We start from the raw sequence: 24,822 nt of genomic DNA, 5'->3' as shown, positions 1-24,822 counted from the left end.
TGGACACTGTACTACTGCAAACAGGTAGAAGCAGCTAAATGTAAACATATCTCAGACTTGTCAAATCTGCAATTTGATTTTCAACTATAAATATAAAAAGTGGACCGTTATATACATAACTTCATGCTCGGAGGGTTAGATTCATCACTGCAGAAAAACAAACAACAAAAGACATCAAATTAGTAGTCTAGGATAAAAATTCCAAATTAACAATTATTTTGAGAAAACTGGTAGAACCCTGAATGAATAGAGATTTTCTTGGTAATCATTCAGCCAGCTGGTATGTGCCCTATATGTAAATGTTCTGAATCTGCACCAAAATTTCCATCCTGGGTTCAAGGCCACATTATTTTCCTACTGAGACGTTTGTGGAACTTGTCTTAGTCACTCTTCTGGGAAAGCAGAAAATTAGGATTTTATTGCATCTGTGCCATCATTGAAACATGTGCCCTATGTGAACTTGCATCATTTTCTCTAGTGAAAAGGCACCGTGGGGATGGCCAAGCAGGCTGTCCTGATGTCTGTCTCCTGCTCTGCTGCCTTCTCCCACCACCTCCCCATCTGCTTCCTTTTTGCCAGTGCTGCCCTGCCATGGATGCACCAGCCTGCCCTCAGTTCTGCAAGCTGTCCATGGCTCCATTGTGAGCTAAGGATCCCTAAATCCCTCTTTTGAGCAGGCAGCATTAAAGTTTTCCTAGAAGTGAAGTTAGAGAGAATTGAGGGGCAGTGGTCTTGAAGGTTCAGACACAGAACAGATCTTGGAAATGTTGACTTTTTCTTGAAAACAAACAAAAACAAGTTTATTGAGGAAAAACAAGCTGTCTGGTTCATTAATTGAAAACTTTTTTAATTTCCTCTCCAATAAAATAGACTCCATATTGAATATGCTTGAAAAGCTGTGTACTTTGTCACCTTTGGAGCTGGAATTCACTGAGCCCTTGGTCATGCCACATCACAGCAACAGCAGAGACCGTGTATGGGAAACATGCCTTTCTCCAAAGATGTACTTATTTCAGATTTCACATGGATGCATGGTGGAGTACCATCACCAATGGTTTTTAAGTAAATTACAGAGTTTTAAGGATTCTTTTCCTCTCCAGATCTTAAAGGTTAATTAAAAAAATCTGCCACCTTGCTGTAGAAAGTTTTCGTAAACTGGTCAGCTCTACCTGGCAAAATAAAGTTCAATTAAACATTGAACCAGGACATCATTAGTCTTCAGTTCAGGTTTAGCAATTCGTCTTGTATTGATAAAATTAGAAAACAACTATATCTAGAAAGAAAAATAATTTAAACAAAAACCAGATAGTTTAGCATGAAAGAAGTGACAGATTCGTTAATAACTGGGATTTACTCTGTTGCCACAATCTGAATTTTCACTCAGTTACCACTGTGTTGTCAAAGCTAATAAACATGTGTGTTTTAAAAAGTGGACCACTTGTCCACATAAAGCAGGACTAACTAAAAGCCGTCCACTGACTTTCTTTTTAAAATATCATTTAAGGGGCCTCCCTGGTGGCACAGGGGTTAAAGACACAGTGCCGTCAAGTTGTCACCAGCCACTGCATCATGAGTTCAATCCCTGGCCAACCAGCAAGCTGACCCACATGGGGGCAGCAGACCTCTCCTGTCTTGCTCAGCTGCTCCCCTCAGCAGTGTATTTCAATAGATCTGCCTGTTCAGTTTCCCACTCTGTCTCTGGTGAATCCTCTCACCCCCCAAAACTCTGGCCTATACCCCAGTTCTTATATGCATAAACAAATCTTGAAAAATAAATAAAATATTATTAAAAAATAATTTGATAGCTCAGGGAATCTCGTAAGAGATGATAGAACATTTCATTTTTCTGCTTGCTTGTCTGCTTTCTAGAGGAGGGGGTACTGGAGAGTTTGATTACAATGATTTACAATTTGAGGACATTGGGGAGTGTGGGATGTGATCGTGAATTTTTACCCATGAATTATTCTTTATATAGGAAGATTCTGGGTAAATGTGATCCTTAATCCTACATAGAACAGTTATCAATTCTATGGAAAAATGAGTACTTCGAAGGGAAAATTTTGAATTTCTGATGCTACTCATGTGACTATAAACAGGTCTGACCATTTCATGAATGGAAAGATCAGGAGTCCTTTTTTGTTGCACTATTAATATGACTTTTCAAAAATGAAGTGACTTAGAGGGAGTCCAAACTGATGTGAACCTAAGTTCCAAGTAATGTTACCGGCCAGATCAACTAAATTTTTCACATCTCCCTCTACATAAGAAGTGCCAATGACTGGATTAAAAAATCATTGTAGTATTAGATTACAGGTCAAAGGTTAAAGATCAAATGATAATTCCAGCTCAGGTGGTACAAAAAATGCTGCCAAGGGGAGGATCGTTTCTGCGGGTGAAGCGGAACATGATAGAGTCACCCTCTGGATGGCCACTTGACCCCAGATGGTCGGAGTGGAGCATCTGACAGCCTGAAAGCGGAGTACGGGAAGCTGCTAAATAAATGACACCACTGAGAGAGAAGGTTTTCTCTTCCCTACCAAGGAGCATGAAAGTGGTTAAGCTAGAGAGAGAGTGGTTTACACAGGATCTCCTCACCAGGAGTTGATGGGGTGACAGGCAGCTAAGGGACTCAGGTTTCTCCTTGTCTCCTTGTCTTTCTGCAACCCTGCATCATTTTGCTTTACCAAGGGATCATGTCTGACCAAAGTGACGAAGTGAGTCACAGGTGTTACAGAACTTCAAAATGATGAAAGCCTCATGTGAACCCCTGCTCATATTTACCTAAGTAGTCTTCCTTTACCCTTCAGTAGACACTTGAAGTCCTTTATAATCAGGGTCACACTATCCTTGTACAAAGGTTTGGTCTTGCCCAACAGCACAATGCATACTGTTCTTTTCCCTCCTCTAGTGGTGTCATTGCTCCACATTGTCCACTTCCAGTTCTATTCCCAACTACCTCTGTGCCCTGGGGCATCACTGAACCTCTCCTGACTTCCATTTCCTCATTGGCATCACTGAGGATAACAGCACCCCTGGGGGTTATTGTGAGGACTCCCCTCTATGAAAGGGCTCATCACACAGGTTTCGTATGTAGAAGGTTCTCTATGGCGGATAACCTGTCTTCCATACTAAATACAAACTCAGTGACAAAGAGGCTAAAAAAGCTGCTATCATACAGGATATCAAATTAAATACAAACAGGGCCTCCCGGTGGCGCAGCGGTTGAGTGCTGGGTTGTGAAGCTGCTCGCAGCCTCTGCTGCGCCGGTTCGATCCCCGGCTGCTCTCCGGCCACTGGAGGAAGGTCACGCATGGTGCGCAGACCTCTCCTGCCGCCTGCTGCTCCCCTCAGCAGTGTACTTCGGTCCTTCTGCCTGCTCTGCTCCCCGCTCTGGCTCTGGTGAGTTCTCTCACCCTCCCGCGCTTCTGACTGTACCCAGTGCTTGTATGTATAAATAAATAAACAAATCTTTAAAAAAAAACAAATTAAATACAAACAGATTGTCCTAAGTAAGTCAAGACATCAGTGAAGGAAAAAACCAAAACATGCTTCTATTTTCTGCTTTCTCAGCTGTGTGGCTGGTACTGATAGGCCTCTACCGTGTATTTGCATCCTTGCCTACATATGCAGCTATTCACAGAAAAGCTATCACAACGAAGAATAGCTTTAACTAGTAGGAGAAGGAGTTTCTTGCAAGACAAGGAAATCACAATCAGCAGGCACTGGCCTTTTCCATTCAAAACATAGTATTTGATAGGGAGGGACCAAAAGTATTGTTTCCACTAGTCATTTAGGAATACACTAGCAGTGAATTTTTCATCATAAGATACTCTGGAGAAGAAGAATTTGGTTTTTTGTTTGTTTTTTTGTTTATTGAATTTTTTTTCTTACATTGTTGTAGTCTCCCACCACCGTATCACCCGTGAACCATCACCACATTCCCTTGCTCTTTAATACAAGAAACAAATTTCAAATTGGATAGGTCTGTTCTCAATGGAAAAGGTTAGGCCAGGTAAAGTGAAAGGGAGAGAGTGTCTTTTTAGGAATAATTCCGTAAGGCCTACCTTTTGCCAACAGCCAGGCATGGGTAATCCATCTGGCCCCTGTTTTAATGAAAAAAATAAGAATTCCTAAGGTTCCACAGAAAGGATTAGATTTCAAAACTCACATGCTCAAAAGCTTAAAAAGTGGATTTATATCCATGAGGTGGCCTTTGTCAGAGGCATATTTTACTAATTATTAACTTCCAATAGATTACCCAGTAATAGCGAAAATGAAAGAATTCAAGTGCTTTCCAGTGAGCACATACTTTAAAATAAACAGAGAAAAATCTGTATGTAATTCTAGGAAAGTAATTTACAAAGCAAAGTGGTCTGCTCTCTGGCTACTAAGAGTGCTGTACTCTTTCTCTTAATTTTGTTAAAACACATTTCACAATTCTCTTTAATAAACAAATCAAAATAAGTTCTCTTCCTGGTCACAATAGTTTATGGCTAAATGCATGATAATGACGAATAACCAATGACGAACCATTTCTATCTGAAGTTGACAGTCTTTCACACACAGACATCTTTTGCTTTTCTATATTGAGAGCAGGTATAGTAGGACACATCCAATTAATTGAGTTAAAACAAACATTATCTGTATCTTTATAATAAAATGTTAATCAGTATTTATAAATTTTTCTATTAAAATTCTTCAAAAGTCAGTCAACAAAATCTATATAAACAAATGATTCTTAAATGTTACAAAATTTATTTTCACTTAGAGACTGGGTATTCTTCAGATACAAATGATACCAGAGTAAGGCAGGAAGAGTTGGTCAATTACGAGCCATGCTTAAGTTTTTCCCCGTCAAAATGATTGTAAAATCTTATTTTATTATCAATACTAAACAAACAAGGAAACAGAAAAGATACTGATACTTTCTAATTGTAGTTATCACTAAATAAATATTTATCTACAAATACAATATTTTAAATGACTGGAGAAACAAACTTATCTTTAAAGAATCATGCTTGGCACTGAAGAATAATATGAGAACATGCAGAACAAATATAACCATCCACACAACCATAAGTATTTTGCTTTACACCTCAGAAGATACGAATATACTTCCTTTAAAAATGTTAAAAAAAACCCAAACACCAACATTTTGAAATACCTTCAGAAAATATTTGGGAAAAATTCGGCAATGCCAGATTGGTACAAGGAGAAGGATCACCCGGTAGAATTTTAGATTTTAGTATGAGGAGGATTTTGAGTTCATGCCAATGGAGAGAGGGGAGTTCTTTGTACTGTAGGAAAGTGAGTGTCAAAAGGAGAGACCATTAAATTAAAGGTTATATGAAGAGAAGAGGGTTTGGGCTGCAGACTATTATCTTCTTGAAGCTCAGAGAAGGTGGGTTTTCTTCCCTATGGGGTCTTAGCAGCATGCCCTGGAATCGGTCAGCTCTTGACCTTGAGTCAGTCAAGTCTTGATCACAGAGCTTAACTCTGCAATTTGACTTTACCTAAAGCCTGACAGAAATGTAGTGGAAGAGGCAAAAACATCTTTCTTTCTTTTAGATCAAAAGAAAAAAATGTCAACTTAGGGGTGAAACCCAAAGTTACGCCCTAGCAGTGCCTTTACATAGATTTCCACACGATTTCAATGCAATTTTAAATACTTATTGAACAAGCGAATACCCCCCGGAGCACAGACATGGTGAGTATGTCAGCGGTGAGGACGACGCCAGGTTAATCCGCTGTCATTGTAGAAATGCATGCTAGCTCCCTTCGCGCTCTTGCCGAAGGTGGCCTTCATGCACATGCATGTAGTATGTTTATCATGTAAAGCTTGCTCCAGAGCACTTTACACGGATAGCGATGAATGTGTCAGAAACACAGGAATCGCATGCAGGGCGGTAGGAAAGTGATACTGTACCAATTGGCATGGGGCATCCAGCCCATCCAGGCCAGGTTGGCCCGGCTCCCCTTTTTCCCCCTTAACGCCTCGGAATCCCTGTTTGTAAAGATTAACTCATAATGTTACCAACACAAGAATTCACTTCAGCACGAGATCTGCTAAAGAAATAACAACACAAGGCTGGGAGAGGAGCAAGTGTGGAGGACGATGTGGCACCCAGTGTTGCTGCGCAGAAGTAAAGCGAGCCTGACCCTGTCCTTTGCCTGGGCCTGGGAACAGGGCTTCTATTTTGAGGACACAGAGCAGCCCCCAGTTCCTCTTTGGCTCCTACAGTCACTTTCTAGTTGCAAGTTAATGCTTGAGTGTTAAGAAACCAGCCAGAGTGGGTGCCCAGAGAGCAGGTATGGGGCTCCCCAGGAGACCCCCTGGACACTCTATTTCTGGCATCTCAAAGTAATGCTAAAGGCCTCCAATGAGAACACCTGCTGGGTGCGCCCCTCCGGCTTGCTCTTCTCCCCGCTCAGCCCTTCGCACAGAATTCCATGAGTCACACATACCAACGGGCAAGGTGCATCTAATCCAGGGGCACCCTGTTCTCCTTTCTCCCCTTTGGGACCCTTTTTGCCTTTCTTTCCCTTTTCCCCCTGTGGATACAAGGGTTTAAATCAAAGACATGTATAATCTGTGCAGGGGGAGGAAGGGAGATTCAGAAGATGGTTTAGCCAAGAAAAGTCTGGAAGGACATTTACCACCGTTCTCTGGCTTAGGTGAGGCATCATACCATAAAAAACGACTCATACATTCAGAGTGATAATGGATTCTGGGCAGTGACAGGTAGGCTTTTAGGTCGCTCAGCGAGAGGAAAGAGATCCAGCAGCACTGACACATCAGCCCCAGGAGCATCTGCCCTGGATGACGAAGCCTCCTGGGAGCCAGCTGTGGCAGGTGAGGTTCGGCGGCCCAATGGGGACCTCAGCCGGCTTCAGGACCGGTCAGCGGGCTCGCCTTCTAGTCCCGGGACCGACTCCAGCTCCTCTGAGCCAGGAGAAAGCTGAAGGACATGGACAGCTCTTGTTTTTTGACATGCATCCACCTTTACAACAGGACTTTTGGTAGCTCTCACTTAAGCAAGTCAATGATTAAAATATACTCCACTCTCTTTTTACATTCTTTTTCTTGGAAGCTGGGAGCAAAGACTTTCCTTAAGTCAGGTAGACAATTTTGGGGACAAGGTTAACACTTCACGCCACGCCAATTGGAGAAACAGGCTTATTTTAAAAACCAGGGATCACTTTAATTCACTCTCACTGATCTGATGCCAGGTGTCCACAACGGTAAATGGGTTTCCAGCTTACAAAGTAACAAAAGCCAAAAATAAATGAATTCTGTTCAAGAGAGGAAAGCAGCTTGGACTCTACTTGAAACGGTAAAGATGAGGTAGGCAGGATAATTACAGAGTGGGGATGTAGCCATGGAAATTAGTATTTGGGAATCAAGGGGCGGCCGTGGGAAGTCTGTGTGGCTGGCAGGACTGGAGGAATGTGGGACAGGAGGCCAGAGGAGAGGAAGGAATACACCTCAGCTGCTTCCGATTAACACGGAGCTTAGATGCATGGAGTCGTGTCACACAGAATACAGCATCCTGCGTGACACATGTTTAAACGAGCATTCACTCGCAGCCAGGATGGCGGTTCCAGTAACATGGAATAATCTCAGGAGCAAAACAGCACGGACGTTAGAGGTGAGAAGGCGTACATGCCACAGAAACACAGGACACCACGCGACATACCACACTCATCCTACCCCGTGCGTGTGGGGAAAGCGCCTTATGTACCTCCTGTGCCCCCAAAACACTGCATCAGAGGCTCAGAATCAAAACCACGTGGGTTTCGTTAATGCAGGGAAAAGAGGGAAGTTCTGTGTGGTTTACCTGATTTTGATAAAAGACAAAGACCCGGGAGCCCAGGTGAAGCAAGAAAAGGTGCAAGAGAGAGAAGCCAAACAGATGAACTGGATGAAACGATGAACGTTTGGGTAAGACCAAGCAGTGGTCACCGAAGGGAAGGGGGACTGGGGGGTGGTAAATCAGGGAAAAGGAGAGAACTGGACAGAAGTGAACTTTTAGCACAAACTTAATGCAGCACAGGTACTAGTTGATTCTTGGTGATGTACACTTGGAACGTCTATAATGTTATAATGCAATGTTCCCTCAATAAGGAAGGAACGAAGATTGGGAAGAATGTGTGGAGGTAAATCGCTCACACACCTTCTGGGCAGTAACTCCAGGGACATAAAATTGATTTGAGCTTGTTCAGGTGGGCACGTCCCTCCCTGGAGGCAGTGGCTGCTGCTTCACAAGGTGTGACTAACAGGTGTGTGGGCAGGCTTAACACAGAATGCAATTTATACTTTGATTGGCAAATCGACTCAGATCATTCACTCAGCAGAGTGTTGTCATATGAATGTTGGCTACCAGGCAACAGGAATTGATTTTCAATAATATTTTAGGAAGCTTTATGGAAAACAGATACTAGCGTACAAAGAATGATGTCCCACTATTGTCATTTATCTACATCATTTGGTAAGAGACAGAGTCCCTACGCAACATAAAACCACATCTTGTGGAATGACCATGTGAGATTCTTGCTAATTTTTATCTCTCCAGGCAGAGGATGATATACATCAAGTGTTCACATTTAGCATTTAAATATGAAACTTTAGATCATGCAATCAAAAAGATGGGAACAGGGCTTCCCCGGTGGCGCAGCGGTTGAGCGTTGGGTTGCGAAGCTGCCCGCGGCCTCTGTGGCACCGGTTCGATCCCCGGCTGCTCCCCGGCCACTGGAGGAGGGTCCCACATGGCGCGCAGACCTCTCCTGCCGCCCGCTGCTCCCCTCAGCAGTGTACTTCAGTCCTTCTGCCTGCTCTGCTCCCCGCTCTGGCTCTGGTGAATTCTCTCACCCTCCCGCGCTTCTGACTGTACCCAGTGCATGTATAAACAAAACAAACAAACAAATAAATAAATAAAACACGCCTCTATAAAAAATAAATAAATAAATAAATAAATAAATAAATAAAAAGATGGGAACATTTTGGTATAGGTGATGAACATTCTGAGAATTGAATATGTAGCTTTATGTTTTCATAATTTATATTGTAATATTCTTAATCTCTTCTGTGTTGAAAAGGCCATTTAAATGAGTATTGTCAAAATGGTGACCTACTTCCGTATGAATAAGGTTTTAGAGTCACACCACCCAGAAGGAATATAAAATGCTTATATTCCTTAAAGCACACATGCAGCTTGGGCTAAAAGCTGGTGTGCTAAAAGCTATCTCAAAACATGTCTGTTTTATAGTTAGAATTTATAATCCAGAATAAGTGACTCTGTGGGTTTTTCCTATCTTCCTGAAATAGAGATAAAATAGCACCAAACTGAGGGGACTGTTAGGAGAATTAAAAGATTTACCATATGTAAAGCTCTTGGGAAAACACTTAAGTCTTCATAAATGTGATGATGTTGATGGTGGTGGTGCTTTTCCATAACCCCATACATGAGTTCAGTTACCAGTGGTTAGTTAAGTCATGTTTAAGGCCAAAAAACACACAGCAGACTTGATACCCTTCTTTCTTTGATTAACTCTCATTTGGCCTTGCTTTTCAACAGTGGCACTTAGCTGTTGAAAAAGAATGCATAAGGTTTTGAAACCTGTGCATTGCTAATTCGAGCGGGACATGAATTAATTTGAGAAATGTAATTGGTTTAAGCTTGAGCTGTGAAAGTGCAACTTCAGCCACATTTAAGATTCTCACTATTGAGGTGCGTGACTTTTTGTTTGCTTCTTCCAATATAAGAAAAATGATTTTTCAAAGATTTAAGCAAAAGGGGTAGGGAGAAAGACAAAGAGAGAAGGAGGAAGAAAAGAAAGTGCAGAAAGGAGAGAAGATTAAAGGGTAAAAAAGGGAACAATCAGTTAAAAAAACCATACTCCAAATTTTGCTTTCAGTCATAAAACCATTTTGGCTGATACCAGTTCCCATACACCCTGGATCTGACTGTTCCTGAGACTAAACACTAACCTCGTGCAATAGACCAGAATCCTCATTTCAAAATACCTGCAGTGACTCAAATACCTACAATGACTCAAAGAGCACACTCACAGGGGCTGGTTAGTCACGCTGCCACCTTCCAGCTTCCAACCAAATTACTTAGGACTCAGGACCTGTCACTGGGAAGGTGGTGACCATAAATGAGACCTGCCTGTAAGGGTCTGTGTGGGCCTCTACTTTGCACAGTAGTGTCTGTTTTCCACTGCAGATGTGTGCTATTTAATTTGACTTGAATATAACTAATACCTTCTTTTTGCCTTTTCAAGAATTCTCGGGCATTAGTTTGCCAAATTGCTGTCAGATCATGAAGAGATGGTAGCCTGCATATTCAGCGGTCAAAATGTTATTCTTCTACACTAGAGAGTGCCCTTATTTCTAGGGATGCAGCCTCCTCCACTCCTCTGTGAAGACCTAAACTCCTAGGTCAGGCATGGGAGTGTTTTGGGAGCACTGGATGGAGAAAGGGCAGATTTCTGGAAAACTTGCACAGGTTGAACAGCAAAGCAGACAACACGAGAAAATCAACAGGTGCGCGCTAGGAAGTAGAGGTCACCTTCTCTCCCTTCTCGCCTAGATCACCCTTCTCGCCTCGTGGACCAGGGAAACCCTACAGAGGAGAGAAAGCAAACTTAAGTCATCTATTGATGTAACAGCAGCAGAACTACATTTCAACCAATCATTGAAGAAAATGCGAGATCTCCTATTTCTGAATGCAAACATGAAAGAAATGGCATGCTAACACAATGTCAAAATGTAGGCAGTGTGGCACTCAGGGATGATGTTTCCTGGTATCTCAAATACCTGTATACAATAGGTTTCTTGCTTTTTCTTCCAAGAAATATAGAGTGGAGGGAATATAAGGATCCCATTTTTAAATCCTGGCAAGTGTACTGATTGGCATGGCCTGCAGCAAATGACTTACCTCTTAACATGCAGCTAATCACACCAATGGCAGGCTGCTATTATGAATGTGAATGCGATGATATGTAGAAAGTGCCAGAAGGGTGTCTGTGATAATCAGCGCTCATGAAACAGTAACTATGATCCCTTTTGCTACTGTTATTATTCGAACACTTAATACAGGGTGAGCAGTGACATGCTCTGTTATTACAGAGGTATATGACTGTGAGATTTATGGGGACTTTGTGCTAACAGAAAAAGACTGCATCACTTTGAGAAGAGGCATAATATACCATTTCTGAACAGTAGCAGTGCAAGATATTTCACTTTTAAGCATATTTTAAAATAGGTGGTTCGACTGCTGATGTGAACAGTGCATCTCAGTTGGACAAGTATTTTGAAGTGCCACTATGACTATCGGCTATTAATTTTACACTAGATCGTTATGTTTTTTGCTTTTATGTTCATCTCATGCAAACTCTGGTGGTATATTTCATATTGCTGTCTCCATGCACAGCAACAGAAGCATCTGCATAACCACAAGCATAGAGAAAAATCAAGACATGTTTTGCTGTGACTGACGATGGAGACCATCAGCATCTGCTATAACAGGAAGATGTTTATCACACGTGTTACTTACATCAAGACCAGGCTCTCCATCTTTTCCCTGCCAAAGAACCATAGTAACTACATTAGAGCCCCTAATTTTTCATAAAGAGGTTATTGTTTTGTGCCAGGACATGCAACACCAGCATTAAAACATCTACTTCAGACATGTGAAAAAGATCCTCTACTGATTAGTAATGCTAATTTGCTCATTAAATCAAGGGAAGTGACTGTTAATGTTGCAGTTAAAGGTCATGAAAATTTTTTGTCCTATATCAGATTATACAGTCTGAGTTTGCTGAAGTTGGATGCTTGACATTCAACTTGTCAATCCAACAATAAAGTGAGAGCAAAAAACTCTATAGTGGCTTTAAAAACAATCCAGCTCTGATAGAGTATGTGGATCCATGCCTCTTGAATGTGATAACTTCGTAGTTAGCTCACTAATGAGTACAGAATGCAAAAACTATATTGCTAAATATAGTTTGGTTTGGCTAGATGCAAACCTTGTCTATAGATATTAAGGGTGTGAAGGTTACAACTTTAAAAATCTTTTAAAGTAACCACTGTAAATAAACGAGGCCCAAGTATTAAAGGAGCCAATAATACAGTATAGGAATTGTATGTTCTCCCCCCAAGGACGGAGGACAGTGGCTGAGACGCTACTGTGTCACCGGAGAATCTGCTTCAAGTCATGCAGAGTTTACTTGGATTCCATCAATTACATTTTGAAACCTATTTCAAAATAATCTCTTAGCACCGAAGTCATCATGGCTTAATGTTATTATTTCAGTTCGTAAGAGTAGGAGGTGAAAGGTATATGGACGGGACACGGGTTAAAAACCCAGTTCAGGGTATGCTTCTGTCATAGCCCTACCCCGCAACACTGGGTCTGTGATCATTATCCCGCAGATGAGGTTCTGAAGTGTAAAGTCTCTGTTATTGAGGATTTTCGGAAGACCCTGCCCACACCCTGTGTTCTGTACATCACTTGTCATCAAAATGATTTAGTCAATTAGAAACTCAGTCATCGCAAGCACCAATTTGAGAAACAATTTAGCAAGAGTAGTGTTAGTAAATAATCTATGAGCACAGGTAAAGTCTGAACAAAGTTGTTTTAAATATTAACAATCATGTAAGAAAATTATATATATATAATATATATATTATATATAAAGTTGTTTTAAATAAAGCTCCCACACCCACTTTGGTAGAGTGACACCGTCCAAGGAAGTGCCAACTCTGGGTGTCCAGTCAGCTGGCACAGGCTGGAGGCTGTCATGTGACACTTGGAATACTGCTTTCACGTCAGTTCTGTTAATCTTGTGGACAGTCTGATCCTCTCAAGCTCATGGGCGTGTGTCTGTACATGAGTGGGAGAGTATGATATGGATAGGACTTGTCTCTGAAGGACACGCTTACACAGGTGGTGTAGGGGATTAGTGCATTGTTCTCTATGCCTCTTAGGCCACCAGGCTGCCCACAGGGGAAGGGGAAAGTGTCCAGCACAGGGAAATCTATGCTGAGGTTAGGGACTGAGAACTCACAGGCAGACCGTAGGGCCCTCTGGGTCCAGGCTCTCCCATAGCTCCTTTTTCACCCTAAATGAAAGGTGAAAAGTTTAGATTATACATAAATGCCTATATTCACACATACATGTCCCCTAATGGTCTGCATATAAAGCCTTTAGTTGGTAGGTGGGCACATGGAGACTCATATACTGCTGGTGTATGAGTCGGTTCAGCCATTACAGACAATGATATGGAGATTCCTCAAAAAATTAAACACTAAAAGTCCGTATGATCCAGTTATTCTACTTCCAGATATTTACCTGAAAAATACTTGAATTCAAAGAAATATATATGCACACCAAATTGATTGTATCACTATTTACAATAGGCAAGAGCTAGGAACAACCTAAGTGCCCACCTACTAACGATTGGGTAAAGAAGATGTGGTATACGTAAACACACACACACACACATACATACACACACACTATTCAGCTATAGAATACTATTCAGGAATGGTGAATAGGAATAGTATTCAGCTATAAAAAAGATGAAATCTCGCCACTGGCAATAACATGGATGAACATAGATGGTATTGTGCTAAGTGAAATAAGTCAGGAAAAAAAAAAACCACTGCTTGATATCACTGATATGTGGTATGTAAGGAAAACAGATGAACTAAATAAACAAAAATAAACTTTTGGAATAGAAGACCAATGAGCAGTTTCCAGAAGGGAAGGGAGTAGGGGTGGGGTAACTGGAAAACATGTGTCAGTGGCATGATGAAGGATAGATTTGGACTTTTATTAATGACCTTAACATCTACATGCATGTACACATGTGGACTCTCAATGATGCACACCAACTCAGGTAACGTTATAATGCAATGTTACTTAAAAAAAAAAAAGCCTCTGGTTGAAGTACCATTATATCAAATGCCAATGAGTCAGGTCCTACGGGGTGACTGCCAGCGATACCCAGCAGACACGCATCTTGGAGAGATGGGAGGAAGTGCAGTTCCCCGTTTGTGGGAAAGGATTTGCCTATGCAGAAGGCTACACTGGATTCTGAGGGTTTCTTTGGCATTAGTGTGAAATATTTATCTGTCACTAATTTTTTAAGTTGCTATATTTTTTTACAAGGTCAGACTGAAATGCATTCTTCCTCTTCTATCAAATGTCTTTTGTTAGCAAAAAAGTTGTGTTTACTTCATGGCTCTTACAGGGACACACACGTTATAAACCACTGTTCCCAATGAGCCCCTCACAGGAACATGCATGTTAGGGTGCCAAGGCCTCTGAATTTGTTCCCTGTGCAACCCCATAGCTTAGAACATTGTCTGGCATGTCAGTAAATGTTTGTGTAATGAATGAATCAAGTCATATCAACACCAGGTATGAGTTCTGCTTTCTTTCTGAAAGGAAAAATTAAAAACTATTTTAATAGATTGCTTTCTTTCCTTTTATATTCCACGAGTGAAACCCTATCTGTCTTTCTCCTTCTGACTTACTTCACTTAACATAATCCCCTCAAAGTCCATCTACAACAAGCATTCATCTTTTTTATGGCTTAGTAGTATTCCATTGTGAAATATATGCCACATAGTCTTTATTCACTTATCCGTTGTCCACTCCAACCATCAGAGTTCCTTTTTCTTCCAATTCTCACTTATTATTTCTTCACTTTTATAGCTTGCTTGGGTTTAAAGGATTGTCTTTAAACACTGAGTGTAACTGGAGGTGACTTATGAATATGAAATAATAGTGATGATAAAGAAAGAAGTCCTGCATTCAGACAGCTGCTGTCTCCAAAATTAAAGTGTGCTCAGCATTCAGCAAGAAAACACCAGGAGAAGAGGTGAGATTTATCAGTGGCCAAACGGAAATGTCACCTTCTTTTATCATAGCCGTGAAGAAGTTTAAAGGTTAGTGATCTCTTTTCATGGGTAAAACGCCAAGTTCTGCTGATAAATGTGAGCTGATTTAGTATAGGGATGTGCGTTCCCACATTCCAGATTCCATGTGAGCAAATTTCTATTCACTATTAGCCTTTTCCTTTAACTAAGCGGAAGGGGTTGGTGCTAATTAGCATTCCTACAAGCTTCCTAATTAGCTTCCCCTACAAGCACATAAAGTATGGGCAGAGTACTGAAAACAAATGATAACAATTTCTTGAATTTTTATTTATTTTTACTTTATGTTTATTACAGACAGAGCAGCAACTGCATTCAGTGTTCAGGCTTTAAAATGAAACTGATTTAAATTTGAAATTCATGCCTCCCATTTTCTGGCTGTGTGGCCATGAGAAACTTTCTCAGCCTTTCTATGCCAGAGTTTTATTTTTCTGAGGATTAAGTGTTATTATAAAATGTGAAATTATATGTTGCAAAACAGTATGAGCCATAAATAGTAGTGATCATTATTATTATACAATGAAAAGTCTTGCTTTTAATGAAAAGGGATTGACAATTGAAAGAACATTAATTCCAAGTAAATTGTTCTCAGTTTGACCTGGCAGTGTTAGTTATAATTTTCTAAATGATGGTGGTGGTGGTGTGAGTGCCTGTGTGTGTGTGTAGTGAAGTTGTGGCTTAAAAGAAGAATCTATGTAATCTAGGTCTAGTCTGAAAACTCTCCATGGTTACTATCTCCCTCCTCTGATTAACTCAGATTCATTTTTTTTAAATGAACATACCATGGCTTATTTGAATTAAATGGTCACTAAAACATTTGTTGAACTCCTTTTGTAAAGCTGTACACCTCAGTGATTGCTTTAAGTTAAAAAGGACAACTCCGTTTCCCTGGCTGGTGACGGCCTCAGGAACACATCTATGACCAAGTTCTGGGTGATAAGGAGTCAGAGGTCTCAGCTGGGAAGCTCTGGGGAAGGTTTCCTCTTCGCTAAGGAAGGGAAGCCGGAGGGAGCTGCATCCTGGGAGGGGAGGCTTGGAACTGCTGCTAGCAGCTGGAGGTAGTCAGACACAAAGCCAACTCATGGAATGGGTGCAGAAGCAAAGCTTAGAGTCCCTCCTCTAAATACTTGGTTACAAAAACTATAAATTATTTTAGTCATTTTGAGCTGGGGTTCTGTCTCTTTGAACCAAAAGCATCCTAATGGCCCCAGACTGAAAATGTTTTGGTATGCAATGTTAACACGAGGCTTTGGATATGCAACTTCTATGTCTGGATGAAATAACTCCAAAAGGACTTTTGAGCCTTTCAAACTTGACACTCTACCATGTTCTTAAGAAGTAAACGATCAGATGCAGCGATCGGCAGATGGCAGACCCTGAGATACCTGAAGGTGGATTGCTAACTCTCTTGGGGGTTACATTGCCTGAATCACATTGTCCGTCAAATGCCTACTTCCTCTCTGGCTGGTCTAATTTCAACCAGGCTCTTTAATTTGCAGGTCTAGTCTGAGGGCTTATTCTAGAAGGGCCCCTTTCCTGCTCCCTACCTCTTTACACTGGAAACTCTTTCAAGAGAGTCCAGACAGTGTCTCTATCAATTAACTAGAGAATCGCACTCCCGTTGGGCACTTTGGGTGAGGGGCACTTGAAGAGCATGGACACATGACCTGGGGTGGCTAGCTGGCTGACGTGCTGAGTAAATACAAGAGCAGCACTCAACACCACATGCCATCTGACTCCAACTATGCCTTAAAAAATTCTTAGTGATTTCATTTGCTCTCCTGGTTAATTCCGTCCCAGCGCTGAGACCTGATACTCTTGTGACACTGTGGAGCTATCGGAAGTAGCAGCTGATTTACCAAACGGTAAACCCTCTTGAGCCCTGGGGCATTCTGCCAAAAGGCTGGAGATTGGCTGCTCCATTTTTAGGCACGTACTGGATTTCTTGATATGACGCTTGGGTGCACCCGCAGCAGCTTTTAAGGCGATCTTCGTAAGGCATTGGTCTGATCTTAGAAATAAAACAATGGCTGAGGCTGATGATTTATTCCTTTAGGAATCACCTCTTTCTAGAACATTCTTTGAGAGAGACAACCTTCCTCATTATTACAAGTAAGGCCTGTAGTGTTTGTATTCACTTTGCCTTATTCTCTGGTTATTTCTTGCAGATGCTTTTGCTTTTCTCTTCAACCAGATTGCAAACTCTTATAAACCAAGAGAAACAGCTGCTTTCTTTGCAGAATTGAGTATACATCTAGCTATCAATAAAAGCTTCTAAGATGCTGAACTGACAATAATGATATTCAATTTACTGGAGCAAACTTGCATAAAATACATTGCACAAATGGGGAGATGTTGCCATTTGCACTAGGAGTCTGTGTTCTTTGTACATGATGACATTTGGGACACACATACTGAATGAATGAGCTCACTCTGCAGGACCCAGAATGATGGACTTGGAATGCTTTCCAAAGAAACCACTCATGGCCTCTATTTTACACCAATTACCCCAGACTGATGAAAATCTCTAGTTTTGAAAGACCACAAAACCTCACAATGGACCATTCCCGTGCCTGACATCTGTACCCCTGGGTTACTGCATGTCATCCCATCCTGGAGTGCAGTGAAGTTGTCACAATTCCATGTAGACACCCACAACCACTTCTGAGTTTTCCAAGTTTAGGAAAAGAAAAAGTGACAGAAAGCCAGAGAAAGAGGTAAAAGAGTTCCAGGCAGATGAGCAGCTGTTGGTGCTGAGGTACATTTTCTGTGTGTCAGATATTTATCTTCCACTCTGAATGTCTTTTTTCCCCAAGAATAGGGAAACATGGCCTAGCAATAGAGAGGTTAGTGAAAGGTTTTGTTTTATAATTCACTGAAATTATTTCCTTATGGTTAAAGAAAGACAGGCTATTCTTACGCTTTGAAAAAAAAAAAAAGGAGGTGGGGGGAGAGTGTGTATAACCGTGTGGAGAATATTTAGGTTTTGTAATTTCCTTTTAAAAAAAAAAGTTATAACTTACCCTGAATGAATACAGTAGCTTTATGTAGAAGATTATCAACCTGAATATGTAGTCATGGAAATTTTAGCCCCGTTGACTTCAACTTTCTGGATTAAAGCCAGATGAAAATGTCTTCCGTATGGGTTGAGAAAGAAGGGTCTGAGCTATTTGTCCAAACTGTAAGCATGTGCGTTGTTTTGATTAAGGCAGCCCTATTCTGTGTAAATACTCTCCTCTTGTGCTCTCTCAGGGTTAGGATGAGAATAGAAGTCAAGATGGGGGCCATTTTCATTGACTATTAGATAACCCCTATTTCATCTGGGAAATGAACAGTTTAGTTTGATTTTAAATAGGATGGAATAGCCACACGCTGGGATTTCCTTAGGCCACAGCTTAATCCATTCAGGAATGACTTACTCTTTCTCCTTTGGGACCTGCAGGGCCATGGGGTCCCATAGGGCCATCTGTACCCTAAAAAAAAGACATGAAAATAAGACAATATGAGTCACGTTCCCAAGGGCTGCCAGAAAGGCAGTTACAACTCACCCTGGACTTTTCCTAGCACCTCAGAATGTCAGCAAGCAGCACATCTCCCTTCAGAGAGCTCGCTTTCTATGTGATTCTCAGGCCAGTGGTTCCCAAGGAACTCAGCAGAAGGCAGGAATTATGTCAGCGCAGGCCTCGAAAGCACACACACAGAAGCTATCACACAAGATTACATATTTCCTCCCTGCCAGAATGGAACATCTTCACTTTGCCTTATAATCTTAAGAAGGAAAACGTAATTGTTTTTTCTTCCTATCACTTCTTTTCTATGTCCATCCTCCACCCCACCAGGCTCTCTGAAGTCTTGTTTTCAGCTGCTTATGAGGCTTGGACTGTTATATAAGTGGAAAAAAATACTAAGTGAGTGAGAATAGTGTTTAACTGTTCAGACCAAACTTTCCTTGGTTCTGTTGGGAGCAGCTGAGGACTGGGAAGAAAGGAGTTTGTTCTGACAGGTTCTGTGTGGTGGCTGAAGTCACCAGGCTAACAGGGCCAGGCAGCGGCTGATTTAATCATAGTTGCCCTCTGGCTCCCTGCTTCAGGCTTCGGATTTCAGTGGCAGAGGAGGGGATATCTGAAAGAATATGGGAACACTAAGGTCCAGTGAAAACGATGACTGCCTGAAGCAGGTTTTTAGAATTGAAGAGCTGAGAATTTCTTTTCGAATTTTTCAAATGTAGCAAGGAGTTTAAATACATTTGCTCATTTTCAAGAAATGCTTACATTTACAGAGAATTTGTTATAGATTTGTAAACACAGGAACTATTTCAGGACAATTTTTAGAGAATTCTTATTTGTGTTCTACTATCCTTACTTGTTCTATTGAGTAGAGCCTATTGCTAAAATTCAGCATTTTACACTTAACTCACTACTGGTGAATTCCTATCATCTTAACTGATCTTTCTCTGGCTGACTGAACTTAATATTTATCTTCAGAAGACATCTAAATTAGAAGGTGTCAGCTGAAATTTAAGAGATGGAGCTGTTACGAGCCAAAGAAAAGAGACAAAATGACAGAAGACAGACAGTCATTTGGATGAACAGAGATTTGGAAGTTAGTTTCAAGGGAGAAGTGACATTTCAAAGATGGACACAACCATAAAAAGGAAAGCAAGTTAAAATAAATTCATATCATTTCAGTCCCCTCAGGTGGCCTCTTCTCATGAAATTACAGGGAATGTGCTTGGGTTGTGGAAAAATTTGTCTTGGAGTCTAAGACAGTGAAGTCATCAGACTGGTCATTCTTCCCACCTAGCTAGTCATCCACATGGGAATCCTGGCTTCAGAAAGATGTGCTGAGTTTGCAGCCCAGCTCCGTTCACTTTTCCCTTTCCTGCCACCATCTTTGTCCTAATTCCCCTTTCTTTCCAGGCCAATGCACCTCTCAACTGAGGAGCGTAATGGGGCCAGAGGGTCAGTACTGAGGTACAAAATCCAGAGTTGCAAAACATGTGGGAGCAAGTCGAGGAAGGGACTCACCCGGGATCCTGGCTTCCCGTCTAAGCCAGATGCACCCTGTGTGATGGGGTGGGTAGCAGGGTTGGTGGGTCACACGAATGACAAGAACAGAGATTAGTATGAGGTACCGATGAACAAATGCAACACTTCAAACAACAGAATAGGCAGTCACAGGGTTCTGGGATGAATATCACATCGCTACAAATTGTTAGTTAAAAAAAACAAAACACATGACAATAAACACCCCAGAGATGCTGGCATTTTCATGCCATTTTTGTTTGACAAATACTTATACAGAAATCAAGCTACCAAGGTTTCGAAACTGGGCCTTAAAGAAGTTTTCAGTAACAGTCAGGGTGATAAATTTGCATATGAAATTCATTTTTTTAAGCCTGTATTAGTTACAGTATATTTCTTCAGGTTTTGAAGGAAAGAAATAATGGTCAATCTCCCAAGAAAGGGCTCATTATGATAATCAATCAAGGTTAGATTTCAGAGGTGAAGGAAAGCTCTAGTTTTATTTGTTAAAGTAGATTTTATGGATAACAAATGCACAATTTTAACATTCCAGGAGGTCTCAGGATTTTATGTGAACACCATTCATTTTGCAGTGTTCTGGGTTGTTAAGTGTTCACATTACTCACCACTAGAGGGACTTCTAGGAACAGGAAATAGGAAGAAAACTTTTGAAAGCAAAATAACTGTCCCAAACTAAAGTGTACCTCAATTCACTTCAAATAATCTTTGCATTAAAGTCTGCATGGGAAATGCTTTAAAAATCTAATGTTGTTATCAGGGAATGCATACTTTCTCTCTCTCTCTCTCTCTCTCTCTCTCTCTTTTTTTTACCTTGAACTCTAGGGTATAAAATGATGTGAATTTTCAATGCTTGTTTCAAGAACAAACACGATTACTTCTTTGACATGACTTTTACAAATATTAATTTATAGTTCATTACAAACACTGAGTAGATTCAAGAGTATTTAAGAGAGATGTGCCTAGCCTTATAAGTCCTGTTGACAAGGGGCAGAGCTGTCACCTCATGTTATACTTCAGATGTAGTTAAAAATTTAAAATCGAAGAAAAAGATCCATTCCAGCTGTAAAGTCTCCCAATGATGCTAACCCATGTCTATTCTGTGTGGCTTTCACTCTTTATTTTACAATTCTATAAAATCCAATTGGGAGTCATACTCCACCAGCAAAATACACCTTTAGTTAGCGATGATGAAAAATATTCAAAATTGCCATTGCTATTTGACTAACACTAGCTGGTATAGAGCACTTGGCTCCATAAAAATAACCACTAGCCCTACATCTGAAATTAGGACAAACTTTTAAGAGTCAGATTGAGGGCTCAAATAAAATAGAAATGCAAATTTCCTTTTGTCTTTTGATACTTTCTTCAGAATCTGATTACTAAACATTTAAAAATAAATAGGGAGGTGGTTACATTTTTGCACTGATAGTACAATACATTTTATTTACCTGGAATGTGAATCAGTGACTCACATAGATTATTGAGGCTTTATGCCTGGGTGTCACTGACTTAATTGGTGAGATGTGACCTTATTTCATTTACTCAATAAAGAAAGACATACTGAGCATCTCCTATGTGTCTGACCTATGGGAGGCAGTGACTGTCAAGTGGAATAGTTTAATACTCAAAGCACAGTATCTATGAGAAAAATAAGTGGTCACCACCTGTTTTTTTACTGTGTAAATCAGTCATAAGAATTGTTTTTTAGTCCCAATATTGTCATATTTTAATCAGAATCTAAAATGCTCTTTAATGACTTTTATTTACATTTGCTAAATAAGCAGCATTTAAAAAGCTTGAGAATGAGAGCTTCCTTTTCAGTAATCACTTTTTAAAAAATCTCTTTTTGATTGTAGAAAAAAACACTGGCATAAAGTACATGAATGTTGAAAATGTTCCTTTCATTAAAATATAGCAGTTAATATTAATACTAGAAATAAAAATAAAAATCTTTAAGCTGTGGCAACATATTTCCCCATGCTGTCCATTACTGCAGGAGAACCTCAGGGCGGGCACTCCCAAACAGACCGCACGCAGCGCTGGGCTGATGGATGTTAGGAGCTGCCACCGGCCTCGTGCCACCGGCCTCGTGCCACTTTCAGTGGCCAGCTGCACACCTCCCCAATGGAGGGTTTCCATTTTGGGTATTGAAGGACAATAAATAAACCACCGAAGGAGGACTGTTAAACTGAACTGAATTATGAAAAGCATTTGGGAGAAATGAAATAATTGCGACAAGGCTCTGGAAGAGGAGATGAGTCTGGGGCCGCAGGAGGGAGGTTGGCGTGCAGGTGACTGCAGAAAGTGGCCAAGGACGCTGTTTGGCAGGGGTCTTTCTCGGCCACAGAGCAGACATCAGAGAAAGCCAAATTGAGCAAAACTGGGATTATGAGATCTGCTCTCGAATCTTAGTATTTCTGATTATAGAAATCTCCACAGTAAGAGAGAGACTGAGTAAGCCAGAAATGTTACTTAGGGCAGAAAGAAAAGGCTGAGATTGGCACTGAAATGGAAAGTGTCTTTACTTACTGGAAGACCAAGGGGTCCTCTGTCACCCTTTTGACCTGGGTCACCCTTCAATCCTTTAACACCATTTAACCCTGGTTCACCCTAAATGCAAAAGCAAATGCCAATTTTGGTTGCTATCATGGGTGTTTGCAGTCTCTGAAATGGTTGCAGATTCCAGTTTCAGGGCCAGCAGAGTCGGCTAGATGGGTCTTGCATCAGTTTAGAAATCAATTTAAATTTTTTTTTAAATCAATAAACAGAAACGGACAATTAAATGACATTCTGGGGAGCAAAACTCCCGAGAAATTGTGCTCATTACAGACAATCCAAAGATGTCTGCCTGAGTTTCTGAGGTTTGAGTTCTAGCTCAGAAAGTGGGTGGGAGGTGGCATTGTGCAAACCTGGCCAAAGAAGACAATCAGACAGAAGAATGTTGGGGGTGTTCGCGGATGACCCCTCTCTGCTGCAATGGGAAACTGGAATACGCAGGACAGGTTCACAAAGAGACGTTTTAAGCCTTTAAGCATTTTGCCCAGGGGGACGAGCCAACAGTGCAGCAGCTGATGTCTGAAGTACTGCCACTTAACTAGTCCTCACAGCCAGAGCAGGTCTCTGCATGGATTAATCAATGGAGTGAATCACAAACAGCCAATCCCAGAAGGGACTGTGAAGATCAAAGAGTTCCAATGCAGTTTTATTAACTGTCTGTTTCCCTAACATTAGTAGAAAGGAGATACAGATTGAACCTAAGGTGACACTGTAAAATGTCATGGTAAGCTGTAAATCTTCTTGACTCCATTTTTTTAAAAAGCAAACAATACGTCCCCCTACTTCCTAGCGGTAGCAGCTTGTTAGAGATGGAGTTTTCCACTGTTAACCCTTCAGCTTTTAAGTACAGACATTGATGTCAAGCAAATCTTGAAAGAGTAGTGAAAGGGAGGTGGTTTCAGACTCACGAGTCTTAGAGTTTTGTGGGATGGGGATTGGAGGGAGAGATATTGTGCTCACAGGCAGAAGATAGGATTAATCCAGGTGGTCTTTCCCTTACTTGCCTGATGACAAAAATCAACGTGGTGCTTGTTAAACAGAGGTCAGGGCCCACCTAGACCAGAGTAGCACAAAAAGGGTATTTTTAAGAGACCTCTGAGGTGATTCTTCTCATCAGGAGATTTTGGGAAACAGTGCACTGGACTCATGAACCAAGCCATGCTGTCTGCCTATCTGCCTGTCTGTCTGTGTATGTATATATCTACCCACTCACCTACCTACCTACCTGTCATTTCTCTCTATCTATCATCTCTCTACCTACCTATCTATATCTGTCTGTCTGTCTGCCTGCCTGTCTGTCTGTTTATCTATCTATCTATCTATCTATCTATCTATCTATCTATCTATCTATCTGGCTATCATCTATCTGGCTTCACCTTTCAAGGGGTCACAAAGTAATGTACTCCTTGGCATGACCTGGTGGTTGGGGGATTTGGGGCCTCTGTAGTGCTGCCATGAGAGGAAATCCCAATCCCAAATCAGTATGCTGGCAGAGTGAGTGCTAAGGAGAGATTAAGGCCAAGGCTCAATGGTCAACTTCCATTAGCTGGTCTAGACTGGAGCCTGGTAGCTCTGCGTGCATGTGGACATCCAGAGGCGTTCTTGAGAGGATGAATAGGCAGGGCAGCCTGGGAGCTCTAGAACTGTTTGGTAAGAAAGCAAGCATTAATAAGAGCAGGACTCACTGAGAAGCTGAGTTTATAGCGATCACATCCAATTTACTAGACCTAAGTTCCAGTACCAGGTCTGTCATTCAATTAGCAGTGTGATTTAAGGTAGATAACTTAAATTTCCTGGGTATGTAATTTATCATCTGTAAAATCAAGAACCTAGCATAGGTAATCTGTGAGGTCTTGGCAACTTTATAATTCTCTGAAATCTGTGACTTCAGTAAGAATTGAAGCCTAGTGTAGGCAAACAAATCATTGCATTTCAGTATCAAAAGGATCTTCTGCTCTAATGGTGATGGGACCTCAGAATCACTCATGGAATTAAGAACTCAATCTGGGTGGTGATGGCTTGGTTCTTAATGATTCAGCTGATTTTTTTGTACTGCCTTAAAATCCAAGGAGAAGCCAAGCAAGAAAATGATGATTTAGTCCAGTGGGGAAAAGAGACCCAGAGAAGAGAAACAGTGCCAAGACCACATATGAACAGACATGGCTCTCTTCTGACCCCAAAGCAAGTTCTTACCCCAGACTATAACCCATGCTTCTGATACACCATCATTCACTGCCCTTATTCCAAGAAGAATAAGGCAAAGTATTACCCAAG

The 24,822-nt window shown here is 41.1% G+C and overlaps 1 protein-coding gene across 1 annotated transcript in view; it reads right to left on the bottom strand.

Annotated features, from left to right (window-relative positions):
* Positions 1 to 5,813: 5,813 nt before the first annotated feature.
* COL25A1 (collagen type XXV alpha 1 chain) overlaps positions 5,814 to 24,822 on the bottom strand; it is a 358,553-nt gene continuing 339,544 nt past the window's right edge. Inside the window, exons 29-34 of the mRNA XM_054694567.1 lie at positions 22,522 to 22,602; positions 19,975 to 20,010; positions 18,367 to 18,420; positions 13,072 to 13,125; positions 10,572 to 10,625; positions 5,814 to 6,004 (exon numbers count right to left, since the gene is read on the bottom strand). Of these exons, the coding sequence (XP_054550542.1) occupies positions 5,855 to 6,004; positions 10,572 to 10,625; positions 13,072 to 13,125; positions 18,367 to 18,420; positions 19,975 to 20,010; positions 22,522 to 22,602 (429 nt within the window). The 3' untranslated portion in view covers positions 5,814 to 5,854. The remainder of the gene's footprint in view (positions 6,005 to 10,571; positions 10,626 to 13,071; positions 13,126 to 18,366; positions 18,421 to 19,974; positions 20,011 to 22,521; positions 22,603 to 24,822) is intronic.

Source organism: Talpa occidentalis, unplaced genomic scaffold, assembly GCF_014898055.3.
Source record: "Talpa occidentalis isolate TD23 unplaced genomic scaffold, MPIMG_talOcc4v2.1 talOcc4.13, whole genome shotgun sequence".
In the NCBI taxonomy this organism is placed as follows: Eukaryota; Metazoa; Chordata; class Mammalia; order Eulipotyphla; family Talpidae; genus Talpa; species Talpa occidentalis.
Note: the sequence above shows the minus strand (reverse complement) of the source record. Positions and strands in the feature narration are given on the sequence as shown.